Raw genomic sequence first — 23005 nt, 5'->3', positions numbered from 1 at the left:
GACAGCGAGCGCTGCGTCTACATCCAGAGCAGCGGCGAGCGGCGCTGGAGGAGCCCGGACGCGGAGGTGAGGAGGCCGAGCCCGCGCCGGAGCACGTGCTCTGCGACGGGACCGCCCCCAGACCGTGTAGGCGCCCACGAGGAGCGAGTGGGCCAGGAGCTTGACCTGCGGCGGCGCTGATGGGAGCGGGGAGAGCAAGAGAAGCACGCCAACAGTGAAGCAGACACCGTATCGCACCGCAATTTTGCCGCCGCCGGCCCCCTCCCCGCAACCCTGTTCACCTAGATACGGAGTCCGCTGGAGAAGCGTTGTGGGCGCACGCGAAGCCGTATCCGATGTGGATACGGGATGATGGGCGGATACGGCATCACCTGGAGATGGCCTAAGGGGAGAAAAGCATATGGCAGCATCTCCATACACTAAAGAAGGGACATGTTTGTCAACTAATTCTCAATCGTCTAAAGATTTTTTTTTGTCTCTAAACTATCTGAAAATGGCTTAAAATTACAATAAATTGTGAGTTGTTGAATGCTGATCTAATGATTAAAAATTGATCGAAGAGTAACAAAATTCCAACAACTTGAAAATTAGACACTCTCAAGAAGAAACTAGGAAGGAACACCGAGCGTCCGAGCCCACAAGTGAATGCCTTCTGATCGTAGAAAAGACAGGTTAAGTGAGAAGTTGGTGAGGAGTAGATTTAGCTTCTATATGGATTCAGGTTTCTACATCTTTGTAAAGCTGGTGCAAAATCCTCCATTTAGGAGCACTCCGATTTTTTTATTTTTTTAGGTGAAGGAGCACTCCGATTTTTTTTATTTTTTTATATGAAGGAGCACTCATATTTTTTTAAGAAGCTGTTCCAAAAAAAGGCCCTAAATTCAATTTCCTAATGAAATGTGGAAAATGCCCAAAAGGCAGAGGCCCAGCCTCCCTCCGTACTCATGGCGTGCCGGCCTAGCCTGGGACGCGTCAGCGGCCCACAAACGCTCCAAAAGGGCCCACACACAAGCCTCAAACCCCGCTTACACCTGACGCTCCCTGCGGCTCAGCTGCCTCCCAGGTTCCCGTCGCAGAGTCCGGCGACCCGACCTATCGCCGCCGTCCCGCCGCGGCGCTGCCTGCCGTGGATTCACACCTATCTCTACGGCTCGAGAGCCGCCGCGGCCGTCTCCCTACTCCTGCCGCCGGCCCGCGCACAGGCTTGCGGGAACGCCACCCCCGCCCCCCCTGTGTGCCCATCCCGTCGTCGCTCCAAATTCACAATCCTGCGCGTGGCCAATTTTTGGGGTCTCGCCAGCCATCGCCACTGATCAATGCTAACCTCGCAGGGCGCACCACCTCGCAGCCTGCTCGAAGTCGTTTCGGATTCCTTTCTATTTTTGAATTTGCGCTGCGACGCTCCCGCTGCTCGGTTCCGGGCCTGCATCGAAGCGTACTTCTCACGTGACGAGCGCAGGAGCGAACCCTAGAAGACCGGAGCGCCGACCGCCCACCGCCACCTCGCCGGAAACTGCGGCGGCGACGGGGACGACCGCCATGTAATCTCGCCCCGCCGAGGTTTCGGCATCATGTTGCCTCCCTTCAGTCGGTGTTCGTTGCGAGTCGCGACTGACCTGCCTCTCCCTCTCTGTTTCTCCTCCTCGCAGGGGCTTCGAGCGCGTGGAGCTGCGGTGCCCCAAGGCCCTCGACCCTCGCTCGAGCTGGACGCTCGGCGATGTCCTCGCCGAGCTTGACGCACTCGATGCCACTCGCCAAGCTGCGCCGCCCACGCCTCTGAAACAGCCGCCGGATTGGTACATCTCTCGCTTGCTTATTGCGGTTTGGCTTTAGTGATTTGCCATCGCATGAGATTCGACGTGTTTTGTTTGGTTAATTTAGGGCTAGCGATGGCAGTGCGAGGAAGAAGGCCTTTGTGATGCGGGTTGATGACGAAGACGGCACGGAAGAGGAAGACAATATCAGTGATGGGGAGGCCCAGGCTCTTGTGGCCAACGGAGCGAGGTTCTCATTTAACGATATCGAATCCAGGTGAAGTTTTGATCTGCAATTGGGTATTGCATTTTCTGTGAAATTTGTGTCATAGTTTCTGAATTATACCTGAAGAGGGAGGGCATGATTGTAAGGAAGAGAACTTCTGTCTTAGGACAATCTATGAAGCATAAGGATACCACTGGCCATTAACTATGGTCTGTAGCGTGTGTTTTTGCTTTGCAAATCTGCACAAGTTTGCATAGTGACTTTACGCATGGTGTATTTTCACAGTGATTCAGAAGAATTAGAGGATGAATTGGAAGATGGCCAGGTTGCACCATACCACTTGATGGAGAAAAGTAACCTAGAGAAGAGCATTCTTCTTGAGCTGGAAAGCGAGCATCATCTCAAAGTTCAAGTGTGTTCTTGCATTCTATACAGTTTTACCTGCATGTTTTAGTGACTTACTATTGAATTTTTGTCATGTACTAATTGCAGTTTAGGGTTCAATAGGTTCCCTTTATGCTTTGGGTTTGACAACATCCTTTTAGTGATCCAAGAAATGGAATGTGGATACTTACTTGCATATGATCTTTTTATTTGGCTAATATTATACTGTAAGAAATCCTGAATGGAGCATGTTGGTTCCCTTTATGCTTTCTGGAGATGTCACACTTGTATGGATGGATAGTAGCACACCTCTAGATTTTGAACATAAATTACATCATGATATGCATGAAAAAGAAGAGCTTAGTTTGTTCGTTGGCAACTTGAGCATAATTTTCAAATACAGAGCTATTTTTATGCCAAGTTGAAAAGATTGAGATCCAAGAGGAAAGATAACAGGGAAGCAATCTTGATTACGTTAGATTATCGTCATCATCATGTCATATCACTGTTGTAGCAGATGCTGATATGCCTACAATTGTTGGTTTATGGAGTATGGGATTTCTCCAGGTTTTTTACAACACTGTGAAGCTAGGCAAAATGTTTTTGTCATATTACTGAAGAAAGTTTGAAAGGACAGGGCACTAGATTCTCTGATGACATTATTTTTCTTGGTTGATAGAACAACGTTAGTTATGCTATTTCGATGGATTAAAACTTCTCACCAATTGCAGCATTGTCTTGAACTCTCGCTTTGACCATGATGGACTATTGTTGGACCCCATTCTTATCTTTTTAAACAGTTGTTTCAATCATGTATGATATTTGTTCTTCAGGAAGAAGTCAGAAGTAAGCTAGCTGCATTGGAGGTATGCCACCAAAATGAAATCCAGAGAACAATTTCTGCATTCGCTCGACTTCAGAAATATACAGAATCAAGAAAGGAGATAGACAGAAGGCTAGACATACACTTCCAGAGAAGAATGTATGTACCTTTATTAATTATTCTTGCATTTCTGGAAGTCTTCATTGCAATTTTCATGTTTTTACCAATACCAAAGAAAAATTGTTTGTGTTGTACTAGATCTTTGGTGAACAACACTTAAGATACAAAGCATTCTAGTACTTATCCAATGTCTGTAACCAAAATAAGCTTCATTGTAGCCGGTTCTCTTTTTGTTAGTACCTGTTTTTGGCAACAATGAGCTAATTGCTTACTGGCTTATCAAGACTGCATTGTTTTAGTAATGGTGACTGCTCTGTAAAGTCATTATGTAAATCTGTTTCGTGGCCTTATGGGTTGCAGATTCAATTTATTTCTGTTTCAATCTATTTGTTTATTCCCAAGTGGAACTTGCTTTATGTGTATGTATTTACGAAGGCCGGTGGAACTTGCTTCCAATGTGTTGTTTTTAACAGATTATTATGCACCTCTTTACACAATCTGGAGAAAAACCGTACTTACGTGCACAACTCTTATACATTATCTTCATTAGATTGATTGAAGGGTTCACACCTATCCATTGCTAAATTTATGAGTTCAATGCTACACTGTAGTACACTTCTTCAGTTACTGTAGCCCTCATAATTGGGTTATGCTGTTACTTATACAGACAATTGCCATTTGTTTTTTCAAATACACTGTACGTCAGTTGTGTTCTTGTTTTAGGAGTATTTTGTGTTATAAACTATCCGTGCTGTGATATGATATGGTTATACTGATTTCTTAGCACTGTGCATTGGTGTGGAATTTCTGCCTACTGCATTGTTTAAAGCTTAACATTCCAATTCATTCTTCAGATGCCTAAATAAAAATCTTAGACTATTGCAGTATTGCTAGGATTTGTAGATAGATATTGTTACTTTCTTAGTTGGTGTCTAGGATATACCCCCTCCAATTGCAAATATTTGTGATATTTGGCTTGTGCATGAATTAAACAAGTAAACTAATGGACCATGGCGCCTTTTAATTATCCTTACATTAGGAAAGATTGTTCATTCATTCATGAGAATGATACCATTCAATTAGCTAGAAATAAGTTAAGACAAGAAGAGGAAAAGGTGACTAGAAATTCTACCATGTCTTGTACTGCTTGAAAAAGAGCTGAGAAATCCAAAATGAGTTATAAAAGTAATCAGATGGATTATGTGTACAACTGCAACTTTGTAGTACTTTTCAATTTTGACAATCTTTTATTGGCTTCAGTATCATGTTATCCTATTGCTTTCTTGTAGTGCAGAGGTACTCGATAAACACTTGTCTATGGTCCAAAGGGATCATGAACAGAAATCCCAGATTGTGGAACGTCGAATAAGAGATGATGCAGCTCTTGAAGAAGCTAAAAGAAAAGAGCAAGCTATCAAGGAAGAAAAATTAAAGCAGGAAAGAGCCAGGCAAGAAGCAGAGGTCTGTTTGCCCAGATTCATTGATCACATGATCTTTTTTTCGTACATAACTACACATGATGTGGTATTTGAGGGCTTAGCCATTTAGGATCTTGGAGGCTAGTCCATTGTTGGTAGTGGATCATAGTAAATGTTAAGTTCCATCTGTTTTGATTGCATCTAGTTTGTCGTTTGCTTTTTTCCTTCAGCTATTCCTTTTGCTTTTCTTCTTCATATTTTCTTACCAGCAATTTTGCTTTACTTCACTGGTAATCACTTGAAGGCCGTTGCAATTAATAAGAAAGATCACCAACTATGATGCAGGCCAGGCAGAAGGAAGCTGCAACATTAGCAGCTGAAGCACGGAAAACAGCATTTGAAGCTGCTCAAAAGGAAGCTGCAGAAAAGGAAGCTGTGGAAAAGGAAGCTGCTAAATTGAGGGACGCAGCAGCTTCCAAATCTAGTCAAAATTCTCAAAATAATGTTGCAGGTACTTCTTTCTTCTAAAGAATTGATTTTGAAACTTAATATTTGTAGTTCTGTGCATAGATGGAGCTGTTCTGAAGTTCTGGTACTGGTACTCTTGGGGCCTGTTTGGAAAGGTTGTTTTGGGATCCAATCCCTAGGATTTAGTACAAACTTGAACTAAATCCTAAAAATTCCTAGAGTGCTCCCCTCTTCCAAACAGGCCCTTAATAGGACTTGAACTAAATCCTAAAAATTCCTAGAGTGACCCCCCCTCTTCCAAACAGGCCCTTAATAGGATGGATTCGTCTGTACTATATTCAATCTCTTTCGTGTTGAAATCACTTAATAGAAAATTAGTACCAGTTGTGCTTTTCATGAAAAAAAGTTTAGTATCAGTTGGGTCGGCACTTGGTTACATAAACTGGAGTTCTATGTATACTTGATTAGCCTGTGCACTTCAGATAGTGTGGCGCCTATGAACATCTGATAGTCCATTCATCAGTTTCTATTTTAAAACTCATCAGATGGACAGTCATCTTCAACTTATCTAATCTGTAAAGCCTATCTACAGCCCTTGAGTTATGTACTGGCACCAGCCATATCTTGTATTGTTCCAGGCTCTAACCACATGATAAGAAATCTGCAAAGTGCAAGCTTGTACTATTAAAAATCCAGTTTCATGGGATCTAAGAACCACGCTAAGGATTCCGCAGTGCTTATGTCAAACACTTCTTTTGCGCATAGAGCACGCACCCAGAAATAGAAGGGAATGAAGACTCTGGTGCTGTTTGCACATTTACAGTACACCAACGATTCTATTTCTGTATGAAGTATTACCATCTATGCATGTCGTTTATTTCCTAACTACACTACTTGTCTGTTGTATCTTGATTTATAGGACTAGGGTATTACAAATTGTTTTTTCACATCAGGTATCAAAGTTTTTGCCGATAAATATGCATTAGAAGCGGAATCACGGAGGCGAGCATTATTACATAATCAAGTGCCAGGAAACATTCATCTCAGCAAGGTCTTACTTTCTGCCGAAGCCTTTAATCTTTAACTACAATTTTGAACAACTTGCAGTAATTCTGTTGGTTTGATAATTCTGATGAATAATGACTATTTCCTGCCTTATCGTCTGACGTATAGATGAGTATGTTGGTAACGTGTACTGTGGCTGACATCATATATGCCATGCAGGAATTCAGCAAATATGACCGACAGATTGCGAAATCAATAAGTAAACTTATGCCGACTACTGACAGTGTCAGGTGAGTAAAATACTATAGCTTAACTTGAATATGGTTTTGTAAACTACATGAAAGCTTCACTATTGTGATAACTGTGAACTGAGTTGATTATGGAAATTATAGAATTTAAGAACCATGAGGTTAAGTGTTTGTTCCAACTATGACAGACAGCTAGATTAAGAATGTACCTTTGTAATAATGTCGAAACTAGTTTCAACGCTTGGTGGGTGTCACATTTTGTTCCTTTTAATCATCCTGTATCACATCATGATGATTAAGTTTTTAAAGTAAACTTGCTAGACATCATGGTTTTATGTGCAATTTTTGCCCCTGTAGCTCAATAATGATGAAGTAGGTCTTTATTAAAAATGTCTCTAATCAATTTGGATTAGAATAACCGGAATTGCTAATCTTGGAACAATAAGCTAGATCATGTTTTGGCAGCCTGCTTGGCGCTGTACTGTTTACCTCATATTGGCTATCTGTGTGGTGTTCATTGTTGGTTGACAGCAACAGAAATGTGGTTGATCGCTGTTATTGCTTACACAAGATGGATGTTCCTGTCACTGAATGATGTATGGATGTAACGGATCTGCTTTATTTTTGAAAAGGACAATGCAAATAGATGCTTTATGGGTGGCATGAACATAATTATAGATTGTGGCTATTTCAATAATGCTTGGGAAGCTTATAATACCATTGCTTTTATTATGGCTAGAAAAGGCACACCATCATGTGATATTGTGATCATGTTGCCGCTAGAATGATTTGGTCATGTATCATTTTTTATCATCATGTTTGCAGTGCACTTTACTGTTTATATAATTATATGACACGGTCCATAGCATATACTATTCAATTCCAGATAGACACTTCAAAATTGTGGATGCATACTGCTCGGACCTAATGCTGTCAATTGCATGAGCATACCTCCATGGTTTTTATTTCTTCTTTATTTCTACTTATTTTCTTTTTATCCACCATTCGTTAAACATGATGAGAAAAAAGATAGCGATTGCCTGTTGTTCATAACTGTTGTTTTTTGAGGTGGATATTTCATCTGAGCATAATTTGATTTTCCAATTTTAAATTATTATGCTGCAGAGCAAGGGCTAGTGAGCTTATTAAAGCTTTAGATGGACAGGATTGTCCCCGTCCAATCGCGTGTTGTTTATTTGCAAACAAGGTAGCCACTTTATATTTGTATAACATTTTTCATTAAATGAGTAGCATAGTATATGCCTGGAATGACAAACAAGCTCAGGGTTCTATTGTATGGAATGTCAAACAAACACATGATTCTATCTCCGTTAACTCTTATCAATTATTCAATTTTGTTAGGGACTTGTGTCCGTTACATGGTTACACCCTCTGTTGTATTGCTTGTGACACATATTGTAGAGAGCGAACATTTTGAACAATGTGGGCGTAAGCAGTTGTACTACTGCCTTTGATCCAAAATATAAGTCGTTGTAGCCTTCCCCGCTCTTCACCAAGTATAGGTCGTGCTACATTTTTTAGGCACTTTTCTATTTTTTCCCTGTTTTGCCCTTACTTAATTGCGCTAGTAAATGAGCTATTTTACTAGCATCTTCGTTCCCCATGACTCCCACCTACTCTAATTACTAACTGAAGGATCAATGGTTGAATGGTATCATGGTCATTTCATACACTCTTATTTATTTTGCTCAAGTCCAAAATGACTTTATTTTGGATTGGAGGGAGTAGTAACTAGCAACATAACTTCATTTATTTCCAATGCTATTGAGTGCACCTTCATATGTAGTTGGCTAGTTGCCATTAGAATCTAAAGACTTAAACACCTTTAACTAAATTAGGATTTTCAATTAGACTTCATAATCCTATGATTTGTCCTTTTTTGTTACAAAATGAAATTACGCTTAATATTTATTTACTCACACAACTGACCTGGTATGCTTTGCAGATTATTTCAATTGTTAAAAGTAGAAATACAAAGGACAAAACTTTTGGAAATTTGGCCTTTGCTTGTGGATATGTCATGCTATTAGTCACAAACCAGGTTTCTTCTCGTTATCCTCAAAATATTGTCTGTCATTAGTCATTACTCATTATTGAATTCTGTCAACCTGAAATTTTGTGAATAAGTACAACATTGACAGCTCCTTCATATTTCAGACAGTGCAACAGCACATATATTGCGATCTTGGTTACTGGTTGTTTTACTGATACTTAAAATTAGTTGCTTTTAGTAGAGAAGTATTGTTTACTACTTATATGACAGCTCAGTTTTAACATTGAGGAATATAATTCTGAGGAACATTTATTTTGGTTAAGTTTGAATCTTAGAAATGATTCCGCCATGTCACCTATACATGAAATATTCAGATCACAAATTGCTTATATTCAACTATGTTATTATGGAACATATTACTGGAGGAAGTGTTCGTTATGTGTCCTTAAACCCAGTGAATAGTGGTCATGCTCTACATGTGATTCATGAGAAGCTCGGATATAGACACGTGCCTTGATGCCGGTGACACAAAGCAATTGTATCATAAACATCAGCTGTCATTTCCCTGAATGAAATTTGTAACCATCAAGGTGCTTGGATGAAGTGGCTTTTCATATTTCCTATGACTTGGGACACTTGTGATCTTTGCTAAAAGGCCAATTTAATTAATACAAGGCCACCGATATGAAGACCTTTCCCTTCTTATTTATTATGACATGCAATCTTTGCTGCTGCACTCTTGAAATCTTTTGATGCATTTTAACAAGAACTGCTAAGATTAATATTGACAGTTTTCATTTCATGACCACATGGTGTGTCATGTATGCTCAGGTACCAGACGCAATGGATTATCTTCTAGCTGAGTTCAACAGAGTTTGCATATACACAGTTCCAAAGCATCTGCATGCTTTAAATGTAAGTTGCACGGTACTGAACTCTGCAATGTATTTGCACTTTGTTTATTTTCTGGCTTATATTATCAGCAGTGATGAGAAAACATAGAGCAATCTCAGTTTTGGTGTCCCCAAAAGTTATAAGCATGTTTTTGTATGCTCAGAATTATTTCTAATGCTTTTTTTAACAACTGAATACAGCACACTTTTTGGCCCAGACTTTGTGTCATGTACTATTAAGATATTATGTTGAGCTTCAGATTTTGTCGTGATATCTGTAATTTCTTAGGCACAAGCACGAAATAGAGATTATTACGGACTGATAGGTTACCAAGAAGAAAATGGACAACTCGAGAGCACTGAAAGTTATTTAACATACACTGTTGCATACATCAAACTGTATGCTGCGATGATTCAGGTGCGTACAGTTGTTTTCTCACATTACTGTTACGTGCTTGCTTTGTACCTCCATTTATCTGATGGTGAATTTTCCTAAAATACAAGCCTCTGTCCAATAAACCGCTGTATTGCAGTAGAACAGAAACATGACTGCCTAACTTCATTTACAGACGGAAATCAAAGGTGTGCGTCATCCTCATGGCTTAGCTGAGGGATGGAAATGGCTTGCCATGTTCCTCAATGCTCTCCCAGCCACTACAGCCACTGCTTATGCCCTTCATGGTTTCCTCAAGGTAGAAATCCATTTAAAGACTCCTCTCTTGTCCGTGTGCATGTAGCTAACCAGAATTTCTGAGCTCTTTTCAGATGGCTGGTTTTGCACTTCACAAGAAATATGGATCGCAGTTCATGAAAATTCTGGATGTAATTTCTCGGTGCTTTTTACCAGCTTTGAAAGAACAAGGCTCCAAACTTCAGTCTGAGGCTGTCAACAATCTGCAGAATTATCTGAATGACAAAATTTACCTTAAGGAGCCAGAAGGTCAGTACCTCGTCCAGCAATTGCTATCGAAGGAGTTATTCATGTGAAGATCAAAACACCAGATCGGCATACGTATGTCAGGCGCCCGTGATTAGCTGCACCAGTTGCCAGTTGGGGCTCCATGCGTTCAGAAAAGCAATCGGATTTTTCACAGGAAGTAACCTTCACGGTTTTCAGCATCAAATTGTCCTATACATATTTATGAATAGTCCCCCAGATGTCATCCATTTTCCACAGGGATCTTATGGTGGAGTATTTGTTTATCTGTCATGTATCCCGGCCAATAACACAATTAGGATAGGTGGATGTTCCGCGATTTGTTGTATGTCTATTCTGTATCAAGGGTGATTCTGCCTTCTGTTTCTAAGAAGAATGTTTGTTCTGGTACGATTTGCTTGAAGCTGATTTCTCCAAAATTGTTCTGTCTCACATCTAATGTTTTACAGAAGACTGATTACGTTAAGAAGGGTGTCATGTCTTGCTGTTGCATCTTCGTTTTCAAAATTCGGATGACTTGGCGATGTGTTGAAGCATATCAGGCGTTTCAGGATATCAGCGTGCTTCCAGTAACCTAGTCCCCACCAGTCTGCAGTTACACTCCCTTTGTCCATCTCCAACAGAAATTCTAGAAATCAATCTTTTATAATATTATTACAGTATATCTAAATACTATTATAGTATTCTATTATTTTTTCTTCTTCAACAGTCATCTTATTTACTACATTTCATTACTCTTCTTCTCTCGGATCCACACGCATACACTGTTTACAATCGGCAAATTTGCTGAACAAGAGACACGTCCCGCAACCCTATAGCAGCTGCAAAAACCTTTTGCCGTCTCTGTTAGACTGATATGCGGGCGTACGCGACCGGCAAAATAGCTTGAACACAGATACGGCAGTGAAATGCCGCTCCTGTTGGAGTCGGCCTTAGCCAATTGCAAACGGTATGGGGATAACGCTACAGCTACAAGCCAGGAAGGAAAGCTTCTGTCTGGCACAAGCAGCAAGAAGAATGGCAGCGCAACTTCTCTGCCTCACCACCCGGGTCGCCGGGGCCTTCACCTTCCCGGCCGTGGCGCATTCGTGTCCCGGACCCCGGCGCCTCCGTCCCACGGTTCAAAAATTGGTCGGTGACCGACAAAAATTCGCGATAACTTGGTATCTCGGTCCGGCTCGGTTTTAGAAATAGAACGGTAACCGAATTTGAATTTAAAAAATAAAAAATTCAAAAAATCTATAAAAAAAACTAGACACAATTTTAAGACCTTCTGTGAAAGAAATTTAAAAATAATATTGTTTGCATCATATTCTATAGTGAGTAAGTTTAAAAAAATGAAAAAAAGTTGAAGCGTGCGGCTCAGTTATTTTGCTTAACATGCAAATACATATTTTTCTTGTGTAAACCATATTTTTAGAGGATTTTTAAAATTGATTCACTTTATTTAGAGTTTTATTAATTTCTCTATGATTTTATAAAGTTCACAAGCATAAAGTGAATATGTTAAAAAATAATATTGTAATTAACTTTTTCATGTCTACTATTATTTTTTCTACGTAAATCATAGTATAAATAAACTAATAAAAGTAGTTTCACTAATTTTTGAGGTGTGATGGATCAGTTATGAATTAATCTAGTTGCAACACATTTACACAATCCTGCATGTTACAATAACTAATTCATAAATTCATGTGTTTTTAAAAAACATAGGATCATGTAACAAGACTAACAAAATTAGTTTCATAATTGTTGGATTAGCAAAGAGTAAACTATGCATTTATCTTAGTTTAAAAAATACATTTTCTCACAGAAAATTTAAATTTTTTTATAAGTATAAATACTTTTATCATGTAGATCATGTTACAAGGAAATCAACAAAATTTATTTCATTTGATTTGAAGCTCAGATGAATTAGTTATTGATTTTACAAGATTAAGATAATTTTTGAGTTTTTTTATTGAACTTCACTGAAAATCGAAAAAATCGCTCGATAAATCGAAAAACCAAACGGTTACTGATAAAAGCGAGCGGTTATCGACAATACGGAAAATTCGAGAAAACCACTCGATAAATCGAGAAAATCACTCGGTAACCGATCCAATTCGACTGGTTACCGAGAGGCTAAATTCACGATTTTTTTCCTCAAAATTTAAATTTTTTCAAACAAATTTTATCTAACATTTATTTAAAATTCCAACGGTTATCATGGTTACCATGATTTTTCGATTACGAGTTTGGGTCGGTAACGTGAGTGTCTGAAATAAATCTATGTCGAACTTCCGACCGATTATTCGCCCACCGGAGAAACAGCCACCTAGCGTGCGTTCGCTTTGCTTTCGGGCTTGGTCTATCAAACGGACTCGAAAGTTACATGTGCACACAGACAGGTAGACCATGCATGCTACCGTGGCCCCACATGTCACTGAATAACGAGAAACTAGGTACAGAAACGAGGTGTGCGGATCAGATTGGCAAAAGCACGCAGAACGAGCGGCCCACAGCCCGCGAGGGACGCGGCCACCGCTCTCATCGAGACCCTTTCCACTGACAGTGGGCCATAAATTTCTCTAGGTGCTCCGGGCCCGTTGCGCCCAACAGCGTCACTGTAAACGGGTAGGCAACAGCTCGGTACCCGAACCCACCACGACCACCCAATCCCCTCCCGTCTCGCAATAAAGCGCGGGGGGCCGCTAGGGTTAGCGCCACGGGATAGAAATCGCTCGCTCGCTCGCTCGCTCGCCCGCCCACGCGCCGCCGAAACAATCCCCGCCGCCGCCGCCGTTGACGCCGACTCGAGGGCTGGGTTCGGGAGAGACCAGATCGATTTTTGGGATGGAGTGCATCGCCGAGATGCCGCCCGCGCCGCTCGACCGCCGCCCGCGCAAGCGGCAGCGGTTGGGCTGGGACGTCGGCCCCGCGGAGTTCCATCAGGTATAACCTCGGTCCAACGCGCCGTTTACCTTCCTCCCACGCGAATCTATCGAGTGGCGGTACCAATCGTCGTTGATTTACGCGCTGTGGTGTAGATCTGTCGTAACTTCGTGGACTTTTTTGGCTGTTATTCTAGGGTTCGGTTGGATTTTTTTGGGGGGGAGGGGGATCAGCGGTTTGTTTCGGCACGGGTTGGGTTGATTTATTCGGTGTATAAGCTGCTGAATTGATTATTAGCGTGCTTTCTGGGCCGATTTACTTGGATATGCCGTCCGGGTTCATCACGATAATCATTCTGGATTTGATAATTAGTATGCCATGTAGTTCAATATTCTGCTCTCGTTCAAATTTGTTGTGGATGTTAATTTAGCACAATGGAAAATTCGTAGACTAATCCTGAGAGGGTTTGTGTACAGTTAAAATGTAAATTAATTGGATGATGTATGCCTTAAATTACAAAAATGTTACTGTGTGAATGCCTTCTGAAATTGTTACGATTTCATTTCCTGTTTGTAGTTTCAGCTTGGATTTTGCGGGCAAGAAGTTGCAAACGCCATCAGTGCTGTGGCGTTGGGGCTCTCTTCGGGTGGTATTGTTTCTTCTCAGGAGAACCAAGAGCTCCATCGTTTGGCTTCCCCTCCACTGAGAGAAGATGACAAGGATGGCCATTATGTTTTTGCTGTGGGAGATAACCTCACATCTCGCTGTAATTATCTGATCCAAATTTAGTTTCTTTTTTTGGCATCAATTAGTTCTCATGGACTAATTTCCATGGTTTGTTCTTATGGATTGTTTTTCATTTTTGCAGATAGGATCAATGCTAAAATGGGCGAAGGTCAGTTGGAGTTGCTGCCTCTTTTACAACTATCGTTCTTAAGGTGTATCTGGCATGCTGCTTTTGTTGGTGGCAGTGAGTCATATACATAATTGAATGTGTATCTGGCAATACACCAGGTACCTTTGGTCAGGTGTTGGAATGTTGGGATAGGGAAAGGAAAGAAATGGTGGCTATCAAGATCATCAGGGGCATAAAGAAGTACAGGGATGCTGCAATGATAGAAATTGGCATGCTCGAGCAGCTTGGTAAATATGACAAAAGTAGATCCAGGTGAGTCCTCTGGTTCAGTTAACACCTTTGAATGCATGCTTCCCTTTCATAAGATTGCTTGTATATAAGCTGGTCTATTTTGCAGTTGTGTTCAAATTCGGAACTGGTTTGACTATCGTAACCATATCTGTATTGTAAGTACATTATTAGATTACGACAATTATGAACTGACCCAAAGAGATAATTTTGTCGTGTTTAAACATTGGTGAATTTGGATTAATGGTGAGCAGGTCTTTGAGAGGCTTGGACCAAGCTTATACGATTTTCTGCGGAAAAACAATTACCGCTCATTCCCAATTGCCCTAGTTCGGGAGGTTGCCAAACAACTGTTGGAATGCATAGCATGTGTGTGCACAGTGCTTTCTATTACCCCTTTTACCTGCACTATTATGCATATAGTGATATCGTGCATTATCTTCAATGCATTGCAGTTTGTCATCAGTCTGTGACTTCTGCTTATTCTTTGTTTCATGGTTCTATTAGGACTATCTAACATCTTTGTGATGTTTACGTATTTACCCTCTATCTGTAATGTGTTGCAGTTATGCATGAATTGCGCCTCATACACACTGATTTAAAGCCTGAGAACATTCTTCTTGTTTCTCCAGAGTACATTAAAGTGCCCGATTACAAAGTATACTTTGTTCTTTTGCTTTTTTGGCCTCTCTAGTCATGAATTACCTTTTGTTGTGCTTTGTTATTTCTGATGTATGAACTATTGAATTTTGAATAAAATATATGGTACTGATCCTTCTGTATTTGCTAGGTTTCATCCCGATCCACAAAGGAGGGCTCCTATTTCAAGCAGTTGCCCAAGTCTAGTGCCATCAAGGTGATTGATTTTGGTAGCACTACCTATGGTCAACAAGACCAGACTTATGTGGTATCTACTAGGCATTATCGAGCTCCAGAAGTCATTTTGGGTATCTATCTTGTCTAGTGAAAGTCTGCTCTGTTTGGCCTGAATTGGGGGTGATAATATTTATGATTGAATGGCTCTTCTGTTTAGGACTTGGATGGAGTTATCCATGTGATATCTGGAGTGTTGGTTGTATTCTGGCTGAGCTTTGCACGGTATGTTATCGGGGCTTGTTTTGATTTGCTTGCTATGTATCACAACTTTGGGCAGTTTGAGTTACCAAGGTTCTGCAGGGAGAGGCATTATTTCAGACCCATGAAAACTTGGAACATCTGGCTATGATGGAGAGGGTGTTCGGACCTTTACCATACCATATGCTTAAGAGGGCAGAGTATGTTCACGTCCTTGATCCATATCAGTCTACTGAGCTTCAACGTTGTGATGATTAGTCAGTATTTTGTGCTCATTGTTCCTTGTTTGTAGTCGACATTCTGAGAAATACATCAGAAAAGGTCGTTTGAATTGGCCTGAAGGTTGCACTTCGCGGGAGAGCATGAAAGCTGTGATGAAACTGCCCAGGCTTCACGTATGTCTTAATCAACCTGTTAAAACGTATATCTTAATTTGTGTGATGTCAAACTTATTGCTATTTTATGTAAATAGAATCTGGTCATGCAAAATGTGGATCAGTCTGCTGGGGATTTCATCGATCTTTTGCAAGGGTTGCTGAAGTGTGATCCAGCAAGCCGCCTAACAGCACAAGAGGCGCTGAGGCATCCATTCTTGGCAGGAGTGAGCGAGCGGAGATGATACGCCTCAACCTTTGTAGGAGGATGATGCCTCATCTGTGTTGTCCAACTTGTGATGTGTTCAAAGTCATTACTCTGACAGCTTGGAATGTTTCTAACATGAGCATCTGTATGTACAGAACAACCTGTATGTAGTTGAAGTGAAGTTGTTTCAATCTTGTTAGAAACGTATTGTCAACTGGTGATTTATCATACTTTGTTTAGAGGGGAAATCAAATGGATACATTTGACCCCAAATCCTGACCGAGTTTGATTTGTACATGCCCTATCCACGGACCGGGTGGACAAGTTCGGTTTGATCATAATGAATTGGCACAAGAATTGTCCTGCCCTTGCCTATTTATAAACAACTCGGAAGAGAACATGTTGGCTGAATGAAATAATTGTAGGTTTTAAACCACATCTATCGTTTGTCTGTTAACATTTGCAACAAATTATCGAGTCTCATGTACAGTAGCTGCTTGAAAACTATAGATCCTTTGATAGTGGCATGTGACCTCACTGTGCATCATCTGTAGCCTTCATTTATGTCTGATAACCATTAGGCTACACAAAACTTCAGGCTTCTCCGGTTTTACTAAATCAAAGTTGTGATTCTTCAGCTATTTATTTTAGGTCCGATGCCTTATTGCAGCTGATGCTACTAAATTCGCTGCTCTTTTTTTTTTTTTACCAAATTCTTGTCATTTTTTTTCACATTTCTTTTTTCTCTTTCTTTTCGTCTTCTAAGACATTCTAAGTAGGAGTATATCTTACTGTTGACTCATATATTTCTAATCCTGATTCTGGAAGGAATTGGTGGCTGCAGGGAGGTTCGATCCTCTCTCCACGTATCGCTGTTTCCCACCTGTCCCCACCGTTTGGTGGTGTCATCGTTTGTTTTCGATTTTTTTTATTTCTATATTTTTAAATTTGGATTTTGTAAATATATCTGTCTGTTTTAAAAAATTGTAAATCTATACCTCTATCGTTTATTCAACAGATGATATGAACTTATCATTCGTTGGATAAGTAACAGGTCTGCATAATCTGTCAACATAGATGTACTCGTCAATGGGCGAGGCAACATGTACCCATTGCCCATTGGACATGAGACATGTACTTGCCATATTTATGAACTGTGAAGATTGCATATTTTTTGAATAATCAAATTATGTGAGTAGAAGCCGATATTTTTATTCGCAAAGGTAAACAACTACGATAAATACAAAGTTTGTGGTATATGGTTTAAAATATTATAGTACCAGGGGTACATGGACTCTACTACATGGAGTGAGTATATTTCCCCATTCTATTACATGCCGCTTCACGCTCATCTTCTTCCTAGCAATGCGTGAGAGTTTGACGCCTCAGAAGTTCGGCCTCTTGCCTTCTTAGAAGTCCCACCGGAGGTTGTGTTCCTCCTCACACCTTTGAAGCTCCTCAGCTTGCTGCTTGGGTTCCTGTTCTCACCATTGACATTCCTATTGCCACCTCCGATGTGCCTTTTGCCTTGGCGTGCTTCATCCATCCTGATCTCGTATTCTCGTTTGGTTTCGGTCTCTTTGATCCATCCCCCATTGAACGAAAGCCTCACCACGTGTATCTATTCCTTGAAGCGATAAGTGTTGTTAATAAACATGACGTTAGGAGTGTAGTTCACAATTAGGAATTGATAGGAGCGTAAGAGTGTGAAAGAGGAACACATCATAAAATTGAGGTTAATTCCAGAACACATGAAGAACGTTGATCGGCTTGGTTACCACATGAGCACAGCAGATGATCATACCAGTGTGTCACTCCAAGGGGTGGTTCTTCCTGGAATTCATGGCGCCCTGATAAGATGTAACATCATAATTTTTTACATTAGTAAATAAATAAATTAATGTAAAAAGCAATGAAGCGATTATACCGAAGTAGTTAAATTAGAATTAGAAGTAATTGTAAGGTGTCCTTAAGTAGATAGAAAACTAAGTCCGCTATATTTCTTTCTACAACATCTATTTTTCTATTTGTATGGGACAGTTGCTTGGAGTCCTCTGTCACAGTGCTGATGGAGGACTGAAGTAAGAAAAATGAACCGGATGTAGAATACTAATATAGTAGAATAAGATGTATACAATATCTGATACAAGCTACGTAGGTTAATACAAGTTCTTTCAAAGTTAAATTTATGGTACAATTATTGTTGGTGTCGAAAAGAAACGTACCGTTAACAATCGTGCTTGGTCACTGTGCATCGGGTATGCATCATGCGCGTGCACTACATGAGTTGGCACCTTGAACAATGTGTGCGTGACCCAGGTCCATATCCGAGGCAGAAACCTGGCCAGATACTTCACGAAAACCTCTTTAGTGTGTGTTCGATCCTCGTGAACGACGTCCAACTGCGTCTCGTCCTAGTGCTCAACCCATGGATCAACTGCTTTCGAAGAGATGTCACCTAATGAACCATAACATCCTTGACAGCCTGGATGCTAGGATACCTAGCCCCTTGGCACACTTCATTTTGACTGTACTCCCACATCACATGATAACATTCTTTCATCACTAGGTTTGCAAAATCGAATTGTTCCAGTTTGCAAGGATAGGAACATCATCCTCATTGTCTTAGATGTCATCTTTAGGAGCTTTCTTGTCCTCCCGATCCTCTTGCTCCATCTATTCAATTAAATTTGGAATGGGTTCCCCATCGTCTATCTTACCCATTGGTTCCATCGGATCAGTCAAGGACTGCCCAACATCTAATTCTTCACTTCATGTACCATCATTTCATCATCCTCGTCCATAGTACTTCCAGCCTGCAACTCCCCAAACCCCTCACTATATCTCTATTGAACAAGCAATATATGTGGCCAATCTCTCTCAGTTGCTCACTCCAGGTATCTCCTCCAACCCGAGGTAGCAGTTATCTGGAACATATCCCAGTAAACACCTTCACTTCCATGGTTCACTACAACACTAATGGTTAGCTCTTGTTACTTGGGATCTAGTCTGAAACCCCGCATTAACCAGTCGTATAATGCCACAAAAGTCTTCTCCATTGGTATGGTTATACCCTTGTTCACTGAGTCAAACCCCGATAGATATATGCCTTGCGGACCATAAATAGTCTCATTCTTCATAAAAAATATTGAAATACAACTTATCCAACATACTTGCCCATAATCGATAAAAAGCTATACTATTATTTTGGCTTATAACAATTATACAACAAAAGAACATAATAAAACAAATATCTAACGTTACTCTATGTTGTTATAGAAATATAGGTCTAACCGTTACTCTACGTTGTTTTAAAAACCTAGATCTAATAACAGTACAACTATTAAAAAAACATCGGTCTAGCTGTTACTCTAAAAAACTAGATATCATAACAGTCCAACTATCCTTAAATGAGATCTGTTAACAATACTCTAATATCACTAAATCCTAGATCTGATGCCTAACATATGTCCGAAACTAGATGTGATAAACTAGATCTGATCTCAACTATCACAGGCTTGCCAAACGAAGCCAGCAGGAGTGAATGACACAACAACTTGTGTTCCACACATACGCGCAATAGCACTACTATGCCGTTGTCGGTGACAACAAGTTGATTCTTGAAATGAAGTGGATTAGATCACAGATAAATTCAAATTCATACGTTGGATTTAGAGGTATTGTACTACTGCACCTGTAATGCATCTCCCTCAAAATTATCCTACTAGCCCAAGAAGCATTTCGCTTTGCCGACAACTTGATCGAAACGCTTCTCCACAACACGTAGCTCGGAAGGCTTCATATCTCGCTCCAAAAAAGAAAAGGCCGCTCGAGGGATGACGCTAGGAGCGCTCGTTGCCGCCACCGCCACTGTCGGCTAGTGACGATGGTGGGGTCAAGCGGCGTCCGTCGTGAGCTTCCACTCCCCTCCCTCTCCTTCCCTTTACCCCCCTAGTTCTGTGCCGGAGTGTGCTCCCTGTGTGTGGTTGTCCGGATCGGTCTTTTTCGGGTCGCTCGTGGCTTCGTCGAGCGGATCTGGCGTCAGCGGTGTAGTTCTGGCGTCGATGTGGCTCGTGGCGTTGGCGGCGTGGTTTGGGTGTCGGCGTGGGCAGGTCTGGCATCGGCGGGGCTCGTCGGCATGGCTTGTGGGCGTCGGCGGTGTGGATCCAGCTTCAACACGGTGGGCTCAGTTGGTGGCTGGCCAGGCTGGCGTCGGGTCCTTCCAGCGCCTCGACGTCGGCCGTTGCCGTGCTGACGCTGGCCGCCGTCGCTCATCTGCCTGCCCAGCTGTCAGCCGTGCACCGCTGTTGTCCGTGTGCCCAGTCGTCGATCGACGCCTGTCGCTGGCTGCTGTTGGCCACTGCTGCCACCTCTCCTCGATGATTCCCGTCTGGGGTCAGCATGCAGCAGCTACAGCCGAGGTGCCTCCTGCAGCTGGGGCGGCAAGATGTAGGCCAGGTGCGCCATGCCGGTAGCGCCCAAGATGCTGCAGTAGCAGACGCTACACATGCATCGGCCGTTGATCTTGGCATTGGCGCACGGGATCTACTTGGATAGGCCAGATCTAGGTGGCTGTGGCCAGGATCTGTGTGTTGCAGGGTGGTAGCAGGGTTCGATCGCTAGGTTTGGGAGGCGTCGACATGGATTCGTGTGCGGTGGCTTTGTGTGACCCTTGGCTTTTCCCTTTCTCCGTGGCGACTGCCGATGCATCTGTGCAGCCTCGCCCTCACCTCATGTGCGTGGGGTGGGCGACCGTTCCCTGTGCAGTGGCGGTCGGATCTGTGCATCCGGCCGGTTCGACAGCCTCTGTTGTTCCCGCACCTCTTTTGTTGGTGGTTGTTATGTGCCTCCGGTGGCGTGGTAGCCTGTTTTTATGTGGAGGGTCGGAGTGGGGGAGTCACGGGCATAAGTCCTGCTTCGGTTCTTACCAGGGCTGAGGTCGGTGGCGCCCGCCGGTACCATTCCCTCCCTACAGGCAACCTCGTGGTGACTTCCCCCTCTTCGTTTCCTCTGGGTAAAAATCCTGTTCGGGCTTCTAGACAGGCAACGGTGACATTGGCGTCACTTCCTTCCTGAAGGCGTTGCCTTGGAGCTTCCCTCTGCACTCTTCGGCTACTTGGAGTTCTTTGCTTTTCTTTTCTAGGTTGACCCCTACGTTCTTCAATTATCATCGACTCCCCTTGATTGGCGCTTCTCAACAGCGGTGGTGGTGTGATGTGTGCTCCTCCGAAGTGACGCGCTGCCAGCTTGGTTCGTGATTTGAGGTGCGGCGTGGGAGCAAGGCTCTGCCGACCGTTTAGAGTTGAGTTGCGGTGTGGGAGCGGGGCTCCACCGATTGAGCCAGCTGAGTAGTACGCGAGTTGAGTTAAGTTAGACTTTGCCGCCTGTCCAGTTGCGTGTTTTTGAGTTTGGCTTCGTTCTGTCGATCGGAGTTTGTATTGTCATCTAGGATCTTAGTGTCAGTTTTCCTCTCTGAAATTGTACATCTGTTAAGATTTTTAATCCTGATTTTCCTTATAAATTAGATCAACTCTCTTCTTATTTTCAATATATGCTGGCTCAAGCTCTAGCTCACCGTGCTCGTTTCAAAAAGAAAAGAAAAGGCTAGCTAGCTTCATGCTCCTTGCTTCACTATCCACAAAATGCCGGTTGGGTTGGGCCAATTAAAATTGGTCGTGTGAACAACTTTTGGACCAGTGAAAAAAGCAAGAACTACTATGTAGTTTGCTTAAAATAGAATAAGGCAAAGCTGCCTTTTGGTAATAAAAATAAGTGTGACGAAAAGTTTTTTCCCCTTGCCCAGAGAGGAGCAGAACACACCGAAAAGGCAACCACAAGAGAGCCAGGAGGGTCGTACAAACGACTCACGTCATTCGTGACCAGTACAGTAACATTCACCATATAAAGAATGAAGCCTAGTTGAGTCCAACAGCAACGTACTCCGAATTAACAAGGCCTAAAGAACGCATCGTTCACTCAATAACTTTGTGTCGTCTTGTTTACGTTGTAGTATATATTTATACACATACATATGATCTGCCCAGCTAGCTGCTAGTTGTTGATCATTATATATATTCGTCCGAACCTCTCACCTATCACTCATGACATCTGCATGTTGATAAGCCGTGCGCCTTCTCTCTACTTCATACGTTGATCGAGGCAAGTCAAACAAAGATCGCATGCACCCTGTAGCCCTTAACCATTGCTAAGGGCCACACGAACCACACGTACCATTCTTATAATCAGCAAGGGCTTTACCACGTCAGTGCCGGCATGCTGTTGCTGTCAATTCGTCGACCAAAGCATAAGACGCGCGCGCTCACATGGAAGCAACTCGAAATGTGTGAAAGTTTCCATATCGTAATGGTCATACCGGCGATTGCGATCACATCGCTCTCTTTGACTTCGATAGGCTGAGATTCTGAAGGGGCAGTGTCCGGATAACAAACTAGCTGACGCATTATTACTTCGCAAGCGAGGACGAACTAGAACAGTACTTGAACTGCATACATCTAGCCATCTAGGCAAGAGACGGAGGGGTAAGTTTCGTTGCCTTCCATGGATCGATGGCTGCATGACTGTATAGTACCATGTCATCGCCTTTGGGCGCACGCCGTGCTGAGCAACACAGGCACGCAGTGACGAGAGGATGCCAGCACCACGTACGCGGGAAGCAAATCAACCAACTCGTAGTAGCGTTGAGCCATTAGCTCATCCCGGGGAAATGCGGACGCAATGGTTAGTGGAACTGTTCATTTTTGTTGAATTTATGTTAATAAGATAGGTAAAAAAAATTATAGTGTAGATGAGAGGATCAACGAATAAATAAATATTAAGTGAAAGAGATAAACAATTAAGATAGATGATACGTATGTAATATATAACGGAGTTATATTTCTCACATCTCACATCTCTAAAGGAGAGACCAGGCTCGGAGGCTCCTCAGGTGGCCAAAAAGATTACTAGCTGCTTCTCTTGCCCCCTCATCAACATCTGACTTTTTGGATCGCATAATTAGCAGCTTGTTTAGTTTAGTTACTA

The 23005-nt window shown here is 42.1% G+C and overlaps 2 protein-coding genes across 5 annotated transcripts; both read left to right on the top strand.

Moving 5' to 3' along the window:
* Window positions 1-1051: 1051 nt before the first annotated feature.
* Window positions 1052-10693, top strand: LOC133919218 (mRNA export factor GLE1-like). Its single transcript, XM_062363545.1, has 15 exons — window positions 1052-1541; window positions 1650-1796; window positions 1882-2031; window positions 2266-2392; window positions 3198-3346; window positions 4597-4768; window positions 5071-5236; window positions 6147-6244; window positions 6418-6488; window positions 7572-7653; window positions 8413-8508; window positions 9292-9375; window positions 9643-9771; window positions 9923-10045; window positions 10119-10693. Coding segments are annotated over exons 1-15 (1818 nt in total). The 5' UTR covers window positions 1052-1539; the 3' UTR covers window positions 10341-10693.
* Window positions 10694-13009: 2316 nt separating this feature from the next.
* LOC133919217 (serine/threonine-protein kinase AFC2-like) lies at window positions 13010-16321 on the top strand. Of its 4 annotated transcripts, none has more exons than XM_062363540.1 (12): window positions 13012-13224; window positions 13747-13930; window positions 14033-14059; window positions 14179-14332; window positions 14418-14466; window positions 14563-14677; window positions 14875-14966; window positions 15099-15255; window positions 15342-15406; window positions 15485-15582; window positions 15675-15777; window positions 15855-16321. In XM_062363540.1, the coding sequence occupies exons 1-12, from the start codon at window positions 13126-13128 to the stop codon at window positions 15999-16001; spliced, it is 1290 nt and encodes a 429-aa protein (XP_062219524.1). In that variant the 5' UTR covers window positions 13012-13125; the 3' UTR covers window positions 16002-16321. The 4 variants fall into 4 exon arrangements, with proteins under 4 accessions (XP_062219525.1, XP_062219524.1, XP_062219523.1 ...); XM_062363539.1 differs by having other exon boundaries at window positions 13013-13224; window positions 13741-13930; XM_062363541.1 differs by lacking the exon at window positions 15855-16321 and having other exon boundaries at window positions 13010-13224; window positions 13741-13930; window positions 15099-15164.
* Window positions 16322-23005: the final 6684 nt, after the last annotated feature.

This window comes from Phragmites australis, chromosome 5 (assembly GCF_958298935.1).
Source record: "Phragmites australis chromosome 5, lpPhrAust1.1, whole genome shotgun sequence".
NCBI classification, from domain to species: domain Eukaryota; kingdom Viridiplantae; phylum Streptophyta; class Magnoliopsida; order Poales; family Poaceae; genus Phragmites; species Phragmites australis.
Note: the sequence above shows the minus strand (reverse complement) of the source record. Positions and strands in the feature narration are given on the sequence as shown.